This window comes from Haemaphysalis longicornis, unplaced genomic scaffold (genome assembly GCF_048455015.1).
Source record: "Haemaphysalis longicornis isolate Haplotype H1 unplaced genomic scaffold, Haemaphysalis longicornis Haplotype H1 scaffold_1, whole genome shotgun sequence".
Classification (NCBI taxonomy): domain Eukaryota; kingdom Metazoa; phylum Arthropoda; class Arachnida; order Ixodida; family Ixodidae; genus Haemaphysalis; species Haemaphysalis longicornis.
Genome location: NW_027526203.1, coordinates 347,889,546 through 347,908,334, shown reverse-complemented (window position 1 = coordinate 347,908,334; position 18,789 = coordinate 347,889,546). Strand labels below are relative to the sequence as shown.

At 44.5% G+C, this 18,789-nt stretch overlaps 2 protein-coding genes across 3 annotated transcripts in view; one reads left to right on the top strand and one right to left on the bottom strand.

Moving 5' to 3' along the window:
* The window catches only part of LOC144153788 (histone acetyltransferase KAT8-like), a 41,064-nt gene extending 37,558 nt beyond the window's left edge, over positions 1-3,506 (top strand). Inside the window, exon 9 of the mRNA XM_077685520.1 lies at positions 3,100-3,506. Coding sequence (XP_077541646.1) covers positions 3,100-3,322 — 223 coding nt within the window. The 3' untranslated portion in view covers positions 3,323-3,506. The remainder of the gene's footprint in view (positions 1-3,099) is intronic.
* A 138-nt stretch (positions 3,507-3,644) lies between these two features.
* Positions 3,645-18,746, bottom strand: Cisd2 (CDGSH iron sulfur domain 2). 2 transcript variants are annotated; one of them, XM_077685537.1, is made up of 4 exons: positions 18,592-18,731; positions 16,972-17,086; positions 15,449-15,657; positions 3,645-3,821 (listed from the first exon to the last, which is right to left on the bottom strand). In XM_077685537.1, the coding sequence occupies exons 2-4, from the start codon at positions 17,078-17,080 to the stop codon at positions 3,732-3,734; spliced, it is 408 nt and encodes a 135-aa protein (XP_077541663.1). In that variant the 5' UTR covers positions 17,081-17,086; positions 18,592-18,731; the 3' UTR covers positions 3,645-3,731. The 2 variants fall into 2 exon arrangements, with proteins under 2 accessions (XP_077541663.1, XP_077541671.1); XM_077685545.1 differs by lacking the exon at positions 16,972-17,086 and having other exon boundaries at positions 18,592-18,746.
* Positions 18,747-18,789: the final 43 nt, after the last annotated feature.

Below are 18,789 nucleotides of genomic sequence, written 5' to 3'. Positions count from 1 at the left end.
GAGCAAGAGCGATGCGATGCTCTATGCCGAAAGTTTAATGGGTAGCATTCTTTGCCGAGTACCGCCGCAATCAGGACCGTGTAACACCCTGCATTTCCACAGAAATGTAGGTTTGGCGGGAAAAAAGCAGTTTTAATTGTTACAATAGCGTAAATGGGGATAATTGGTCGGACGGCATTTTGAAAAACGAAAGATAAAAAATAAAAATAAAATTTTTACAAAAATGATCTCAGGAAATCAAAAATATGCATCGCATACATCTCCCCCCACAACTGAAGAACAAACTAAAGAAGCCCGCAAAAGAACGTCAGAAATGCGAATAAAAAATAGTGTAAATGGTTCAACTCTGAAGTACGCCTTGCATCTTCAAGAGAAAGAATTATCAGCGAACTAAAGGCGCTTCATCACTATAATTCTATAAATTTACATCATTCGCGTAAACAAACAAACAAGACTTTAAAAAGAATAAAATAAACTAAACTAACGTCTCTTGCTACTCATGCTCATATTTGGCTGCAAAGAACTCTTTGTCTACACAAGTGGCATAAGAATGCTATATGCATTAGCAGACAATTCTGTGAATTTCTGCAGATTTTTTTGCTGTCATTAACTATTATAAACATTAAATCAGCCGGTGTTCAACACAGAATTTGCTATTCGTATTCATGGGTTTCTAAAAAAGAAGAAAACATAGGCATACGCCGGAATTCGAACCCATGGACAACGAGTGGCAGGCAGTGACTGTGTCCACTACACTATTTATCCTCTAGTATTCGACGGCAACGCCCCTTGCGGAGTTCCGGTTTTCTGGCTTCAGTGCCTCCCATTGAAAATGCCTTTGCTTTTGCCACACTGTCCTCGGGTACAAATTAACGGCAATAGCTCGTGTAGTGTATCACGCCGCCGAAGCGACAGACTTGGATGTCAAGGTGCACGCGCGGTTTGAAACGAGATTGCGCTTAATGCATGACATCTTTTTCACACCTAGCGTTTTGCTGTCGCTGCAGGTATTTATGGACAGATTAAGCGCGACAAATCACGGAAACTGTTCGTGTCACGTTCAAAATAGTACTCGCACCAAGGCACTTTTTGTGCTGCGCAGAGTAACAGCCAGCTGCGGTGATGGGGTGCAGGGGCAACTTCCGTATTTTGTGCCTATTAAGTTTTTTTGTGCCTGCCCTAAGAGCAGTGCTAGTATTAAGTGGAGAGTATAAAACACAGGTATATTAGATTTGTTTTTGGCAAGATGACACGTCATCACCCCGCTACAAAGGGGATACCACTAGCGATCATCATCATCATCATCGTTGTCGTTCTCGAGTTGTCTCTGGGTATAATAGTCATTTGTGCCACATACTTTTAAAGAGACACTAAAAGGTGGAAACAAGTTGGCCTGCATCAATGGGTTACGGTGACAGGAATCTAAATACGCCATTCTCACACCTAGCAGTTGTTTAATGAGACAAAAAATACCAGAAATGTGGAAACAGGGACCAATGCTTGTATGCTTTTGGTTGACTGATTGTAGGGTTTGACACGACGCAGGTGATGAGCCGCGCCGTTGTGGAGGGCTCTGGATTAATTTTGACCACCTGGGGATCTTTAATGTGCGGCAAAATCTCGTACACACGAGCATTTTTGCTTTTTGCCTCCATCGAAAAAGCGGCCACCGCGGCCGGGAATCGAACCTGCATCCTCGTGCGCCTTTGTGACGTCACAAGAAGTGGTGTACGGCGAGAGCTCATTGGAGACGCATCTATAATTGTTTTCCTCAAATAAACAGTTCCGAAGTGGTTGAGCATGTGAAATAAACGTAAATCAAAGCTTTCCGTGAGCGCATCGTATCTAAGAAACACAGACTACAGCTTTTATACCCTGCGAGGCAGGATGCTTCCTTAACTATCCTGTCAGCTATCGTACTGTCAGTTTCGTTTCTGAAAAGCACTGGTGCGCTACTAGCGAAGTTCATAACCCAAGACGTTGAGCCCCCGAGCGTCTGCAAGTAATATACCTGGCAGGAAGCAGCTAAAGTCCCTTGATTAGAATCGGCAAAAGGAACAAGATGCACTGTAGGTGGCCACCCGAGCTGCCAGTCTCCCATACTCCGCGTGCAGTGGAGGAGGAGGAGAACACTTTAATATGTCGCTATCGGTGAAGTGCGCGCGGTTCGAACATAATCGCCTGTTAAATCAACTTACTGCGAGCGGTTAGCTGACTGATCCACCCGTTCGCCTTGAGCCGCCGTTTATTATCCGTAAAGCGTGCGTCGCTCAGCGCGAGTTTATTTCATGCTATGTTCGCGCTGCGCGTGAGAATATAAGAGATGGCTTGATCGCCAGAAGAAGTGATGTAAAGGCGCCAGCCAGGAGCCCAGGACGCTGCAGTTGATATTCCAAATGGCGGTTGTTGTTGCTTCAAAAGAAGTTTCGCCGCAGCTTTCCATGCTCGCATTGGGCTCGATGTGGCCTGGGACGCCAGAGTGTGCGGGCACACCAGCCGCTCAAGCATCTAAACGCGTTTCTCATTCCATCGGCAAAAAATAAAAAATCCAAGCCAGCTTTCTTGGCTAGAGAAACGTTGCCGTAGTAGACCTGAGCGCCGCCGCCCCCCAAGTCAGCAGAGTGAGCACTGGGTGGGGATTCGCTCCTATTTTGTGACGCAATGACTATGTCTCGAAAAAATCAAAAAGAAGCGGGTAGGACAAACGCCAGCTTTATTTATTTATTTCTCAGCAAATAATGCATCGTTGCTTTTCAAACAAAAGCTGAGAGAGCTACGAAACGTATGATCTTTCAGTTAAAACAAAATTTTATTCAGCCTTTAGTGTCCCCATAAGTAATGGGGTCAGTGGTGATTTTGTAAGAAATATGTCCTGGAAAATAAAATAGCACACGCCAAGTTTTCAAACCAAAGAATGTGCAAGAGGCACTTTGAACACAAGCTTGTTTTCAATGTCGCTTTGACAAAATTTGTGGACATTAGGGTTTGTGCAAATTGACTTGTTACTTTTGCACGTATCCTCACTTCACACGACCCTCACTTTACACATGGCATGTGGGCAGCGTTCATGTGTAACGGGTTGTATGCACATTGTTTCAGCCAAATGACCAGCATAACGCACAACGACATAGTGACCACACTGCAGAGCCTCAACATGGTAAAGTACTGGAAAGGGCAGCACGTCATCTGCGTGACACCAAAGCTCGTGGAAGAGCACCTGAAGAGTGCCCAGTACAAGAGGCCGCGGCTGCAGGTCGACATCTCGGCACTCCGCTGGACACCTCCCAAGAAGAGGCTTCTCAAACCAGGAAAGAAAATCTAGGCCTCAAGAAGAACAAGACCATTGGGCTACAGGGTGAACGAGCTGGGAAATTGTTATTTATTACGTGCAGCTCGACCCCTTGTTGCCCAAGGAACTAGGAACTAAGCAGGGCTTGACCTGAACTATGGGAATTTTTTCGCACTGAAAGAGAAGCCGTTTTGTAGCCAGCAAGAGCAGCAGGATTGCTTGGGTCTGAACGCCTTTGTACATGCCTCCCAATGGTGAAAGGAAGAGAACTACTTTGAGATATAATTCCCTTATCGTGGCTTTAGGAGCAGCCCACGTTGGCAGCATAGAGCTAGAGGGAATCTGACCATTGGAGTGAACTACATCGCACCTTTATTCAAACCAGTAGCAAGCCTAATGTGGGATTATTGGAGGATGCCTTGGGAGCTTGCTTGTCGTCCTCTCATGCATCTTTTCGTTTAATAATCAGGGGACCAACGTTGTCTCCGCATTCTTCGTTGTGCTTGTTGTGAGAGCCATCACAGTATGGAAACTGAAAGAAAAAAAGAAAAGACAAACAGTCACAGAATAAAAGCAAGACAATTTTGCATTCTGCACATCTGTGGGATGCACTTCATAGCACACCGCCCTGGTGAACCCTCCCAGTATATTTATTATTTAGCCCCGCATACGATTTTGCACTGTTTGTGAAACAGCACATTTTTACTGTACTGCGCAGTTCACTGCGTACAAGCAAGCTTTGACTGCATTCAACTAGTAATTCCACATTAGTGCTTTACACATCACGTACCATTGGGCCTGGCGTTCAGGAAAAAAAAAAAAAAAAACATTTCTGAAGGTGGTGGCCCACTGCTTGCCATACACCTGGAGCTTGTTGAGCTCTTTGCAGTTTCCAGAAGCCATTTTTTGTTACATTTGTTATGACACGTTGCGTTTTAAAAAATTTATATATTTATATAACCTTTTTTGTTGACCATATGTTCACGTCCGATGTATTTTGTAAATATAGCATATTTTTCTTTCAACAGCGAAGCTGTTCATGGTTGAGGCGTAATGTGGGCGCAGTGATGTGGAGAGGGCATGGCCTGGCGAGGGGGAGAGAGCAAGTGCCACGCATTGGTGCGCCAAGCGCAGGTGGCAGGAGTCTGCCAACTGGAGGGCACACACATATTATAGATTAGTGCGCTTGCTGGTCGTATCTAGAACATTCGGTAAATGGTTAAAGTCACGCGCTCTCCAGAGGAGGAAGCCGCCTGCCGGGAGCGCCTGTCGAGAGTTGCCGTGTGAACGGAAATCGATCTGCTGGGTTTCGAGAATTTATCCGAAGCTTGGCTTTGCGATCAGGGAACACCACACAGCTTCGCTGTTTGTAATTAGCACGTCTTAGTTGTTGTCTCTCTATGTTTGCTACATGTTAAGTTGCAAAAGTTGTGCTTGAATGATTTTTTAAAGATAGTTATACAATGTATTTATACTTTCCTTCTTGCTTGTTAGCACAGGTTTTTAGATGTACCCTAAACTGAGCTACAGTTGTAATAGTATTTACACCTTTCCTTATTTGCTAGCAATGCCTTTTACTTTTTTTACAGCACTCTAAACTAGGTTAAAACTGTCTGTGTAGTATGTTTTTTGTCTTTCGACGTGTTTGTACATGTTACAAAAAAAAATTTATCCATGTACTTTTTCTGTGTTTGCTCAGCATGTTATTTTTCTCAAGCTATGTGTAGCACCTATTTGTAACTTTTCTTGCTTACTACCGTAACTTTTAACTTGGGCTTGCTTTTGTATAGCACATGCTTATTTAATTTTTATTAATCTTTCTCATAGTTACAAAAATTTATGCATGAACAGTTGAAATAGCTCACGAATCTATTCAATTTGCAGTGCAGATTTACTGTACAATATTTGAGAATATTCTAATTGGCAAATAGAGCGATAAAAGTTGGCTCTGCCACACGACGTGTCACTGCACAGCCGGACCCTTTGGGTTGGCTTTTGTGCAAAAAAACCCAACAAGTGCATGCTTAACTGTGTTAGCAGAAATGTGCTGTGAAGAATTTGTAAGCTGGAAAGAAGTTGTCCATATAGTAAGGAATTGAGTTTTTACTTGTTGGCAATGCTTGCAGTGAATTCATACCAGCCACTAGTGTGCCCGGCAAGGGTTGCTTCTCAATGACTGGAGGGACTGCAACCAAATATACACAGTAGTCGACCATTTTTTCGGACTCCGAAAATTTGGACTTTCCCGAGGGACCGCCATTTGTCCCATAGGAGTAATAACTCGCGGATTTTTCGGACTGCTCTTTTATTGGGACTATTTTTCGTTCCCCTCCAGGTCCAAAAAACCCGGTCGGCTACTGTACCTGACAATTTTGTTTCACTGCTTTGCCATCTTGTCTTAATCTTTCATCATTATTTTGCGTGCTGTTTTCTTTTTAAGCACTAGAAGCATGAATGCTCAGATATGTTAAATCCCGACTGCACGCCTTTTTTTTTTTAAGCTGTGTTGTAGAAGCTCTGACACGATAAAGCAAAGATACTTGTATTTGAAAATATCTTATTCATTTTGTTTGAAGTCCCAAATTTGATATTGTGCACCTTAAAGGGGCCATGAAGACAAAATACAAGTTTTGCTCTTGTTAACAAAGACTGCTTTGTTCCGATAATAATGATACCAATTTTCTCTCAATGTTCAAACAAATAATAGAAATATTAAAGAAAACAGATTAAGCAGAGGCGACTGCCCAGCCAATTTCCAGCGATTTTTCTGACGTCACAGATCTTGTTTGTGATTTGCAGCTGCTTGCCTAAGCTCAAGAATATGACCGAGCGATTGTAGTGAGGCCTCTAGTTCTGTTTGATCACATATCAGTTGAATGCGAACATGGAATTAAAGCATTGATAGAAATGTTTTTTTAATGCTCACCCATAATGCATCACTCCTGCTCATATTGCCGTATTTACGCGATTGTAGGTCAACCCGTTTATTAAAGTTTGAAAATCTGAAGTTGGGGGGGGGGGGGGGGGGGGGGGTCGACCTACAATCGAAACTGAAACTTGTACCGCCATCAATGACAAGCCAAAAGAGAAATAGGGGACAATAGTGTAGTTGCAACTGTGCGTTTGCTTTCCGATTCTACCTGTTGCGTATAGCAGTTATGTATTCTGAACATTTGTTTTCTCCTCTTACTGTGCTCACTGCAATACATGTGGCATGATCCGTTGGCCATTTCGGAGCGCTCTCACGAGCAGCATCATGTCACCGCTGGTGATGGTGAGGTTGGTGATCCCCAGTGGCCTGACGGGGAAACTCTAGCCACTTGACGTGGGCAAGTCGTTCAAGGACCTTTTGCACCGCACATACGAGTGGCTGTCGGTGGACAATCGAGAACTTCCACCAGCCGGGCTCAGTGTGAAGAGGGCCTCCATGGCTACTCTGTGAGGGTTGATTGATTGTAGGGTTTAATGCGCAGACGCAACGCAGGCGATGAGGCGTGCCGTAGTGGGCTCCGGATTAATTTTTACCACCTGGGGACCTTTAACGTGCGCCAAAATCTCGTACACACGGGCGTTTTTGCTTTTCGCCTCCATTAGAAAAGCAGCCACCGCGGCCAGGAATCGAACACGCATTCTTGTGCCCAGCAGCACAACGCCTTAGCCACTGGGCCACCGCGGCGGGTGCTCTGTGCGGGTTGGTGCTTTCCTCATTGTCGGCCATTCCGCACGATGTTATGATGCGGTCTTTGGCAAAGGGCGGGCTCACACTGGACAACGAGGTGCTGTCTGACCGCAGCAGCAGCACTAGTGAAGACAATACCAGCAAGGATGTGCTGGAGGTCAGGTGACCAATATATTTTGGTGGTGGAATGCGCTTGTTTGTCTATCTATTTAGCAGCAGAGCTGTTTAAGCCGAGCGTTATCTGTCCGTCGCATCAAAATACCTCGCGGAGCGATCGCACCACCTTGTGTTGTGTCCAGCAACCTTTGGCGCAGCTGTGCCTAGCTTCGTGTTGGCATCGCTGGTCTAGGCTCACTGGCACTGCGCAACTCGTGGTATAAAAGCCCGTGTACAGTTGCAGCGTCCTGGCTTGTGCCATGTAAGGAACTCGCAACAAAGTACCAAAAAAATACGAAGCGCATGTGAGCGTGCACCTTGTGAGGAGTGCCCGGCATTGGCCAGCTCGACCTCAGAGAAAAAACTCTGCCCAGCGTTCGCGGCGAGATCTCACGCGTGCAGCTCTCCTTGCGAGTTCACGTGCATTCGTGCCTGAAGTGGGGAGCACACACACAGAGTTCGCACTACAGACGCCAAATTCACGGAACCGGTCACTGTGCTGTCTATTTCGGGAAAGAATTGAATGCCTGCGGACTTTGATCCGGGCCTGCCAGTCGCAGAGAACTTTCAGCGGCAAGTTCGGAAGTCTATGTGAGGTGCAACAGCCGATTCTCCAACGACGGGAGAGAGGCTGTCAGTTCTGCCGTTTCTCCAGCCTTGCATCACTAGTGCAAGCTGTGGCTTTTTTTTTTCTTTTTATTATTTTTGTACGTGTGCTGTGGGGGGGTCGACCTACAACTGTTAAGCAAAATTTTAAAGTTTTGTAATATTTCCTGTATTTGTCGGTTAAAAAATTGGGCCCATCTCCCCGCGAGGGGGACTCGAGTAAATGCGTCGCATAGGGGGTGGGTGTATTGCGTTAACGTTTAGTGTTTGGGGAGTTGGTGGTAGTGAATGCGTTGTATCAGCAGCTTCTTGACGTAGTTTGAATGAGTCAAGGATATAAGGCGCGTTCGTAGCCTCCCATTCTGTGTCGGCTTTGTGGCGCAGTGGGTAGAGCACCATGTACATTGCGTTCCGCCCGCAGGGTCGAGGGACCGAAACCAGGCGCTGCATAGTATTTTTTTTTATATAGTGTAGGGGGAGGGGTGCGGACTACGACTGCGGACGTCAACGCGGGTGACATCGTGAGTTACTGAAATGCTCTGCATTTAAAAAAATCAGTTATGCGGCGGCCGTGGTGACCTCTCCCAAGCAGGGTGTCGTTTAGACGCTGCCCCGCGCGTGGGCTCTTCTACGGTACCAAGCACAGGCGTACGGCGACACGAGGGTGAACGAGCGAGGGGCGTACGCTATAACGTGCCTTTCTCGTATTCGAGGGAGTGTTTCCACGATTACAGCAACCGTTGGATTTTTTTCTTTTTTTCTAAAGCCACTGTGCAAACTGAGGACTTGCCAGTCGGCACCAGACACGCGCTCGGCATTTTCTTGGTATTTTTTCCTGCAACACCGAACTTGCAAGCAACAGCAGCAGCTCCGCTGTTAAAAACATCTTTCGTGGCTGGAATGGAGCTGAGAATTGCCAAAGGCTAGTTCCTTCAGTTTGAGCAATGTTTTAATTTGTCTTCATGGCCCTTTAAATATAAATTGAAATTTTGTAGTGCGTAACATTGATTCATTTTACATGCCATGCATTATATCTTTGTTGTGTGTCTAAATCTTTCGCCGAGACCAAACTTGGCTAAAAATATTTTGTAGCTTTCTCATTTTACATGCCATGTATTATATCTGTTGTGTGCGTAGTTCTATGGCTGACACCAAACTTGGCTAGAAACATTTTGTAACATATGTTTATTTCTTTTGAATGTTTTAATTTGTCTTCATGGCCCTTTAAATACAAGTCGAAATTTTGTGGTGCACGACGATTCATTTTACCATGTATTATACCTTTGTTGTGTTTGTAGTTTTTTGGCTGACACATAACTTGGCTAGAAATGTTTTGTAGCGTATCTTTATTTCTCATTTTACATACCATGTATTATATCTTTGTCTTGTGTGTAGTTCTTTGGCTAGAAGTATTTTGTAGCATATGTTTATTTCTTTTTTTGGTGCTGTTATCTTTCCATACGAATAAATATTCTCATAAAAATGCTGCGTGTGTTTCTTTAATCTGCTTTATGTTTCTTAATTTTACATTAGGCTGAGTACCCCAACACCCCAGTTATGCTCCAGTAGATGTGGCGAAAAGAATGAGCGTACTAGGCGTCTGGGTACCGTGATGCGAACCAACTGACTGCCCGAGCCACATGCCAGTGGAGCTAGCTCCTGCTGGCCACCCTTGAGGCGAGCTTCTGTCCCTTCATTATTCAACGGTTCATGCACAAGACATCTAGTTGAGCTCAATGGAAAAATTCACCACGGAATAAAAGTTTTAGCACAGTCTCTATGCAATGCTACCATCATCGCAGATGAGGTAGGTACAAAGCCATGTCACGTATGGCCAACATCAGTAATACAGAACGAAAATGTAGCGAGCATGCCACCACACACGAGCTGTGGGTCCACCAATTTGAGTTGTTATGCTGACGGTTTGCTTTGTGCGCCAGTTGTGTAAAACTGTGGCTAACACGGTTCACAAAAAATTGCATGCCAGACTGCTCAGCAATCCCTTTGCAGGGCACTCTGCACTTTACACCCTTGGAGGGACCATGAAGACAAAATGCAAGTTTGGTTCATTTAAAAGATTGCCTCGTTAGAATAATGCTGACACCACTTTTAGCACAGATTTCACTCATCAAATAAGCTATAAAATTAGGAAAAAAGTGAATGACCATGCGACCCACTAGCTCATTTCGCGCACTAGACCTACGACATAGAATGGGCACCTGTCGATTGGCTGAGGCTGGCAAAATAAAACGCAAGTTGGGCAGGGCTTATAAGCTTGTGGAACAAACTGTTTGCGCTTAAATTTAATGCATATTCTCTTTAAAGCAGTAAGAATGGTGGGGTAAACAATGAAAGTTATGAACGAACATGTAAACATCAAACAAGTTAGTGTGGCACTCTGCCGGCTGACACTGCCTTAGCTTAGGTTTTTGGAAACGATTACTATCAACTGCAATAAAAATTGGGCAGGTATAGAAGGGTGGTCAGAAGTGAAGTGCGACTCTGGTACTTTAGCAGTAATGCAGTGACATCTATGAAAGTGGGAGATGAACAAGATAATCACACCGTAGTCTCCGCAATCGGCTCCCGCCACATTCGCCCGGAGCGTGCGCAAGCAGAGAAAGCAGTCTGACTGCTCCTTTCACTGCACCACGGCACGCCTGCCCCAAGATCGCTTCCCACAGACGTGGACAGGCGCACAGGGTGAAGACATCACAGCCTTTGTGCGACGTGTGAAAGAAAACTACTGCACATCAGTGCTGGAGAAAAACAGGATGTAGTTACTGGCGCAATTAGGCATTAGCCTCGTACATTTTGACGTAAACTTAAACTTGGGGTGAGGCGCAGGTAAATTCGCTGCACAGCAGATACAAAACGTTTTGCAATCTGTAGATAATTTTTTTCTGTAGTCACGCATGGTTGCCAAGCAAAACATTTCACACCTCAGTAGAGCAGCCTGTTTGATTTCTGCAAATCTCGTACACATTATATTAGTACCTGAAATTAGCTTTGATATATTGAGAACAAGCAGAGTTCCTTGAGTTTTCCTGCATACCAAAGATAAAACTTAACTTGTGTTTGCATACACGTAATAAATTTTAGTTTTCAGGACTCGCAGATGCCGCTCAATACAATTTCCAAACCAAGGTTGGGCAGGAGATGAACGCCTGCAATGCTTCAGGTTGTTTTGAAGTTGCATGGGTGTGAAACTAGGTCAATTTTTTTCCCCCTCTTTTCGGGGTTGACAAAAAAGAAAAAACAGAATTAATGGACCGAACTTACACATGGGCAAAACGACAGACAAGATCATTTGAGAGTACGTGACACTTTATTTACAAACAAAAGAATCTGCAGAAATAGTGTCTACTACTGCATAGCATTCTTGTGCTGCTTGTCTAAAGTGAGAGTTCTTTACAGCTAGATTTTGCAATGAGTAGCCAAAGATGGGTCACTTATTTTTAAGGGTTCTTTTTTTTTTGCCAATGATGTAAATTTATACCAACATAGAAATAACTTATACTTCGCGAATGCCTTTTTCCACAGATGCAAGGCATAGTGCAGGGTCGTTCCATTTTTGCTATTTTTTATTCGTATTTCCAACACTCTTTTCCACACTTTTTGTTTAGTCTGTTTCTTGGAAGACAAGTATAAGATGCTTGTTTTTGATTTCGTCAGTTCATTCTTACAAAGTTTGCTTTATTTTGTGGCTTTTCAAAATCCTGTCCGACCAATCATCTCTATTATTGTAGCGATTAAATGTGTTACTCCGCCAACTATGCATTTTTGTGGAAATTATCATTTTCGCTATTTTTTTTTCATGTTCTGACTGTTCTTTTGCGGGCTTCTTTAAGTTTTGTCTTAGGTTCTTGGAGAAGATGTACAAGGTGCATATTTTTTATTTTGTCAGATCATTTTTGTAACATTTTTATTTTTCTATTTTTATTATTTTTGATATTTCGAAATTCTGTTCCAAGCATTTATCTTCATTTGCGCTTTTATGACGATTAATTGCGTGAATTCTGCCAGTTATGCATATTTGGGTCAATGCGGGGTGCTACACGGTTTGCCCACGTTCGCTATTTTTTATTCGTATTTCCAACCTTCTTTTCCGGGCCTGACAGGCATTAAAAAGCATGCTCGGCGCTGTTAGATCTCGTAACAATGTTGTAACAGCAAAAAAGGAATTCAGTAGGCTTGTATTGAATCGACGTGATGTAAAGAAAATGCCTTGGCTACCTCGTTCGAATGGCTTTTAAATTATTAAAGCTGCATGAACTGTTAAATAACGTACCTCAACTTTGTACTCGTAAGGAGTCAAAACACATCACAGTGTTTTTCTCCCATGAAAACCCGGCAATAAGGGTTGATGTACGCCTGAAATCGCAGTCAGCGTTGGGCAGGTGAGCGTCGCTTGAGCCTTAGGCTAACGTCGCCACCACACGGTGGGTGCAGGAGGCAACCGAATTAAATCTCTCCGCTTGGCTCCGCACCGAGTGGGACGGCCGGAGCAACGGCGCGCCGCCGGCAGCTGATCGCAGAGGCCACCTGTGACCAAACGGCCATCCACCAACCAAACCGAACGACCAAACAGCCATCCGTGAAATGGTAGCAGGCTCAGTGAGCATACCACCTTCAGTTTGAAGGCCCTGGATACGTCATTGCCGACGTCACGAAACATGCGATTTAATGGAAAAATTGAAATTTTGGCTTAAAGTGTTTAAAGGCAGCTGGCCAGCGAGCAGACAGATAGCCAGCAGCTCAGGAGCAAGCCTGCGCGCAAGGGGCAGTAAATGGGTGAAGCGTTCACAGCCACAGAGTTCATAGCAGAGCTCGACCAGTTCTGTAGCTGCGTGGCTGGCCAGAGGAAAAAGCCCCGGCCGGCCAGAATGTCACAGGCGCGCCATGGCTGTTTACGCGATCCGCCAGCAGGTGCAGCATACTCTGCGGCGCGGCCTTTTTAAACGCTTCTGACTGATTAACGAGGCGTTTCACGGGGCTACCACTCGTGTCCCAGCCGATTTGGTGGCACGTACTACACATTCAAAATAAATTTGGCCGAGGTGAAATTTGAGTGCAGTTCGCATTTAATTTCCCAGTGAATAAAGCATCGTTTGCTGCCGGGCAAGTGCTGAGGGCACTATAAAACATCAAATCTTACGAATAAAAGAAACTTGTATTTTGTCTGCATGGCCCCTTTAAAAGAACCACAAGTGGTCCCTATCTTCCCCATGCTTAGGTGGCCACTACAGGGAACCTGTTTTCCAAGCGCTGCAAGTGGGAAACAATTTATCTCGGTGTGTGCCGACTATGTACTACTGGTGTACGATTTTGGAATAAACCATTTTTCATGCTTTAAATGCTGCGCTTCTCAAAACTGAACATGGCTCATTTCAATCTGATGCTTTTTTCAGAGCCAAGTACTGTTAATTTTAGTTTATATTCTTTTTTTTTACTCACAGTGTTGTACTTCATGTAGAAAACTACACAAAATTGCATTCTTTTTTCAAAGAAGCAAAAACTGGCGAATTTTCTTTATTAAAAGAAGTTGCTTCGAAAATTGCTAATAAAATTTTAAAACAGTACTAATACTGGAAACTTTAGGTTGAAGTGCTTCGGCCCAGGATATCTTTCGATAAAACTACGAGTGTGAAAAAGAGGTTTTTCAAAATTTACATTAAACTTGCGATTCACAAAACACCAGTTTTGTGAACCGCAAATTTCTACACTGCAAGTTCCTGCAACACTTTAAGAGCACCACTTTCAATGACTTTAGAGCCAATTTTGAAATTCTGGCACCACCTCAAGTAAGCATACCACCCCGTTACGTCAGAACCACACTGGGGTGTATGCAGTACTAAGTTCCACAAGCAAAACAGTGGTACAGCTTAACCAGTTACACCACATGTTGGGAATGTTGACCTGGGGGGTTCGATGTGACATGTCAAGCCAAACTACACCGACTCACAGGCCGCATGCCGACAGCTTCTCTGCAACCGAATACACAGGCATACCGCACGCATACTCAACAAGGTCCTCGCTACAAGTCAGAGGTGCTACAAGGTGATCTGGGTACATGGGCACGAAGGCATGCCAGGAAATGAGAGCACATATGCACTCGCCCAAGCTTTAAACCACCGGGCGCCTGAGCATGCACTTTCACATTCGAGGGAATGTAGGACGCAACCAGGACATCAAGAACCAGTTGACACCAGAGATCTCCTACGGACAGCCCGTCAAAACAGACAGAAGCACCCAACACCACACAAAACGCTCACGCGCTGAGAATCCGCAGTACTAAGGCAGATTCAGACAAACACGCTACCTGCTGTACACCTCGCACACCGATTCCAGCGACTACTGGGACGCCCAAGTGTCCTAACAGTGGGGACTACCCCAGCATCTAGCATACTTTCTGGACATGCACACTGAACCCCCACACTGCCCCCCCCATACTCAATCTTACCCCACTGCGTGGGAAAGAAGGCTGAAAAGGAGCGAGGAAGTGCAAAGGACACTCGTAGAACGTGCAGAGATGGCCCTGTAGACTATCCCGCCAGCTCCGGACTAGAGGATCTTTGTGGAAATAGTTATTTTTCTTCTTATTCTTTAGTAGATGGTAGATAGATACCGAGTAAAACATCAGTACACACCTGCTTTACCCACAAGTTAACAACTGTGCCGCCAAACTCCCAAGCCAGCACTGCCAACGTGTGGTGTAACTGGTTAACACCTTCCTGTTTACGCATATTCAAATCTGTAGTGTACTACTATTGGGACTTTCAAGTTCAAATTTTGACGTTTTCACATTAGAATTTGACGCTTTTCGAGTGCGCTCTGAGAGCTGGCGTTATCTACGAAGCAGTAAAGGAACTTGCATCCTCTTTGGGCTTTTTTTTTTCTGCGCGCCACGATTTTTTAAAGCCCTGCCAGTGTCATGTGATGGGCACTCATGATACCAAAACGGTGTTGACATCACGCACTACGGCGCTGTGGAAACGCTGCATTGTTTGTGATTTGAACGACAGTACACGCCACTTTTTGGGCGACATTAGCAGCACTGACTCCAAGGACAACTTTTCGCCATCGGATTTCAGCACCGAAAGCGACAGTGCACCAAACCAGCCCAGAACCTGTTCAATGCAAGCCCCAGAAAATGCTAAAGTATCGAAGCTGGGAATTTGGAAAAAAAGAGTGGAGCAGAAAACCAATGTTTTCTGCGAAGCATGTGCGGCCAACCTATGTTTCGAGGAACTGCTTTGCGCAGTGAGACGAAACCCACTAGTGCTAACATTTTTTTTTTGCAAGTCAAGAAATTTTACAGTTAGGCATTTGATATTTGCAGGAGTTTTGCACTGATAGTATACGTACATACTGTATACCTTAGATTTCTTGTGTATTTTTTCTGTGGAGCAACACAGATGTTTTTGCTTATCCCGAAACTTTTCTGTACAGTATTTTTCTCTTTTTCTCAAATAAACATTTCTGTTTGAAACAACCACCACTGCAAAGAAAACTTACTCTTTATGATTTGATACTATACACTTATATGTTGCATATATTGTGCAACCGGGAAAAAATTGTTTGCTAGACTACCCAAAATCACTGATTTTCCCATGGGCAGGAAAGTGTTAAGTTGCAATGCCATTCTACGTGCAGTACTTTTTCCTCCTGGCCAGGTAAAGAAATCTGTACTGCATCAACCTGTACCACTGCCATACCTTTTTTGACTTCCAGCACCGACAGAAGACTGCTTTGTTTCCAATGTCTTCTATGTCAACAGAATTAACAATCTTCGGGTTACTCATGTCGACTTGCAAATTGACGCGCCCCTTTGACTTGCTGTACGACCTGTATGCAAAGATGGCGAAGCCCAGAGCAGCAGCTGTGCCAAGCCATGGCAGGTAAGGGAGGAGAGTCTCCTTGGTGCCTGAAAGAGAGGGGGAAGCAGAGGCCCTCAGTTGGACACATCCCTTCCAGCATCACGCACGGAACAGTAGCCGCAATCACAACACCCTCTTTGAACATTACTGCCCACAAAAATATTCCCACTGCTTATTGTGGCAGAGAGTGTGGCACAAGCCTTGATGCAATATTTTCACGCAGCAGATGAAACATACACCATTCCGGCTCGCAAGGGCAAGGTGGGTCAGCAACTTGCAGGTAGAGTAACCAACCACGTTTCCTGAACAGGAGGGGTTTGCGTAATGGTGGGAATAATACAACAGTACAAGAAATCAAGCCCGAAAAATCGCCGGCAGGTTACAAGTTATATTGGATACATCGAAATAATCAAACAAACACAAATTAAAAAAAACGTAAAAAAAGAAATCTGCCGGCTACCATGCTGTGTTTTGTGGTTTGACTTTGCACAGCTGGACTAAGCATTCAAATGAGCCACTTGGTACGAGATGTGCGCAGCAAACAATTGCGGCTAAGTTTAGAGCACCTTTGTGCTTTTTTTTTTGTGTGTGTGTGTGCCAAACATTATGCACATGGTCATCTCAATCCTCTGTCTGTGCTAGAAATGTGGCTTCGGTGAAATCAGCAGGCTTGTGGGCAGTGATCTTGCTACCCTTGAAACACTTTGGTGGCCAAAAATAAAAACATGCTTATGAACAACAAGACGGCCAACGAGTTTCTAGTGACCAATTCTGGCTAAAAAACAGAAAAGGCAGGAGAAGAGGGAAAGAGAGGAAAGGTAATTTGTTGTTCTGTACTGCGCTAGCTCATTCAAGTGTGATGCGATACTAATGGCATAAAAGAAAGATGGTTAGTTCATGATTCTTCAAATTTAAAACTTCACACAATGACGCTGCACCAGGGCTACGAAATGCCGTACTGGAAGGCTACGGGTTTACACTACCTGGTGTTCTTTAATGCGCACCGTAGTCCCCCTGCAAGGATTATAGTGCATTGCACCTCTATAGGAAACACAGCCTCTGTTGCCAGAAATTGAAATCCACGTCCAAGTGAGCAGCAGCACAACGCCTTAACCACTGCAGAAGCCATGCAAGCGACACACAAGACTCGTGTCCTAACACAGTACACACACACACACACATCAAACAGCGGCTACCGGTTGCTAGGGTAAAAAAAATGCATATCCCCTACTCTTGATTCTACCTATAAAGTCAAATGAAGAGTTACAGCAGTTAAATTACACAATACAGCTAGACACAAGGATTTGCCACCTTTTGTTTCAGTGTCCTTTTAAATTAGGTTCCAAAGGAATGACACTCACACAAAATATAGTAGGTTGATCTGAGTAATGCAAAATGTAGCAAGAAGGCAGAGTTGAGAACTAGTGCCTGGGCAATCATCCTGTAGTTTTCCTCGATGCATGTTGCCATCCTGTGCTACTAAGAAACAAAAATGTTACAGACTTGTACACTTATCCCTTCTGCTGGAAGAACCACATTTGCTGCTTTAGATTATGAACGTTTTTAGTGTACCATTCCAAACATGCTCTGCGTCATTCAACAGCAAATCTGGATGGTTATAGAAAGCTTGACCGCAAACTACAGTTATTTTTGTTGCATTAGAATGTGAATGGCCATCCTTGATTTGGTTCAAGTGCATTATAAGGGACTGCACATTCACACCATACTTAGCACTGATGTAGCACATGGTCTAACTTATCCAGTGCATACAGGGAGCACATGTTCGAGCCTTCCTTTGTTTTAAATTTTGAGACCTTCAACGACAGATTTTGTTCGAGTGCTTTGTTACCCCGTTTATGGCCCCTTGCATTCAATAGCTGGGTTGTCATAACGGTCTCTTTAGGTTGGGCCACAGGCTAGAAGAGCACAAGTACACGTGATGTAAGTACTACCTTACTCCTGCCGGTGCACCCGAAGGGCCGATAGCGCAGCTGCAAAATGTTAGGTGAACGGAAGCGAAACAGCAGCGCGAGAAAGGTGCACCTGCAACGGAATTCTGCCCGCATTGCTGCGGTAAAACCTGCCTCTCGCTGCACTTCGTACTGGCACTGCGGGCTTTCTATCCACGGCTCAACTTTCAAGCTCTCCTACAGCGGTTCAGAACTTCGTCCTGTCGAAATTCAATGGCTCCACAAAAACTGAAAGCACGTAATATTCAAGCGGGTCAGTTACCGAAGAAGGGTATTGAAAGCGATAGGATAGCTGCACGTGTAATTTTATAATGGTACCGAGCACCAAACATGAACGGTTTATTCTAGTTAACGGCTAATGGCACTTTGGTTGCTTTGCGAGGCCGGCCGTCCCTGGTGCGTGCGCTGCTCTCGAGCCCTACTCCTAGCGGTTATTAAGGTCGCGCCGACAATTAACACATCCCCGCCTCATTATCAGGAATTTAGAAGCTCGCAAGCTGGCCTGTTGGGACAACTCAACATAGCTAATAAGTAGCATTACTATAGTTACCATTAAAAGTTCACAAAAGTGTTACGTCATAAAACGTTATCCAAAACTTTGAGGCCGCCGCAAGAACAGGGTCACACAAGTGCCACTCCATAAAACGTTATCGAAAACCCCATATTTGAGGTCAATGCAAGTACAGCGTTTTGTTACTTATGATTGTTTTCCAAGAAGGGCATTGATTTCGTAAAAATTCAGTTTTAATGTAGGTGCGAGCAGGCAAACGACATAAGTGGACCTTTCTGTGCGTGGGTAACGCCGCTATTTTTTTTTTTTTGCACCTTTATGAACTGAAATAGAAACACAGGAAAAAGCGCGCGGCTTACTACTTACAACCTAGTTTAAAAAAAGTACTACACAGTTATGATAGGACAACTTTTAGGCTACAAATATCTCACCGCCCAAATATTTCCACTGATCAAACGAAACGCTTCAGAAAAAGCTTCAGAATGAGAAATAAGCCTTACTCATTTTGCTCGAAGGCGATTACGCTCAATACGGGTGCAGGGCCGACAAAATAATTGTATCGAGCGCTAAAGGCGGGGTTCTTCCCTCAGTCACCTGCCTCTACAACATGCTGCACGAGACGATCAGGCGATCCCAACGGTACGCTTACAGGAGCGGTACACGGAAGTCAATTTGGCGCGAGGAGAAATTACAGGTAG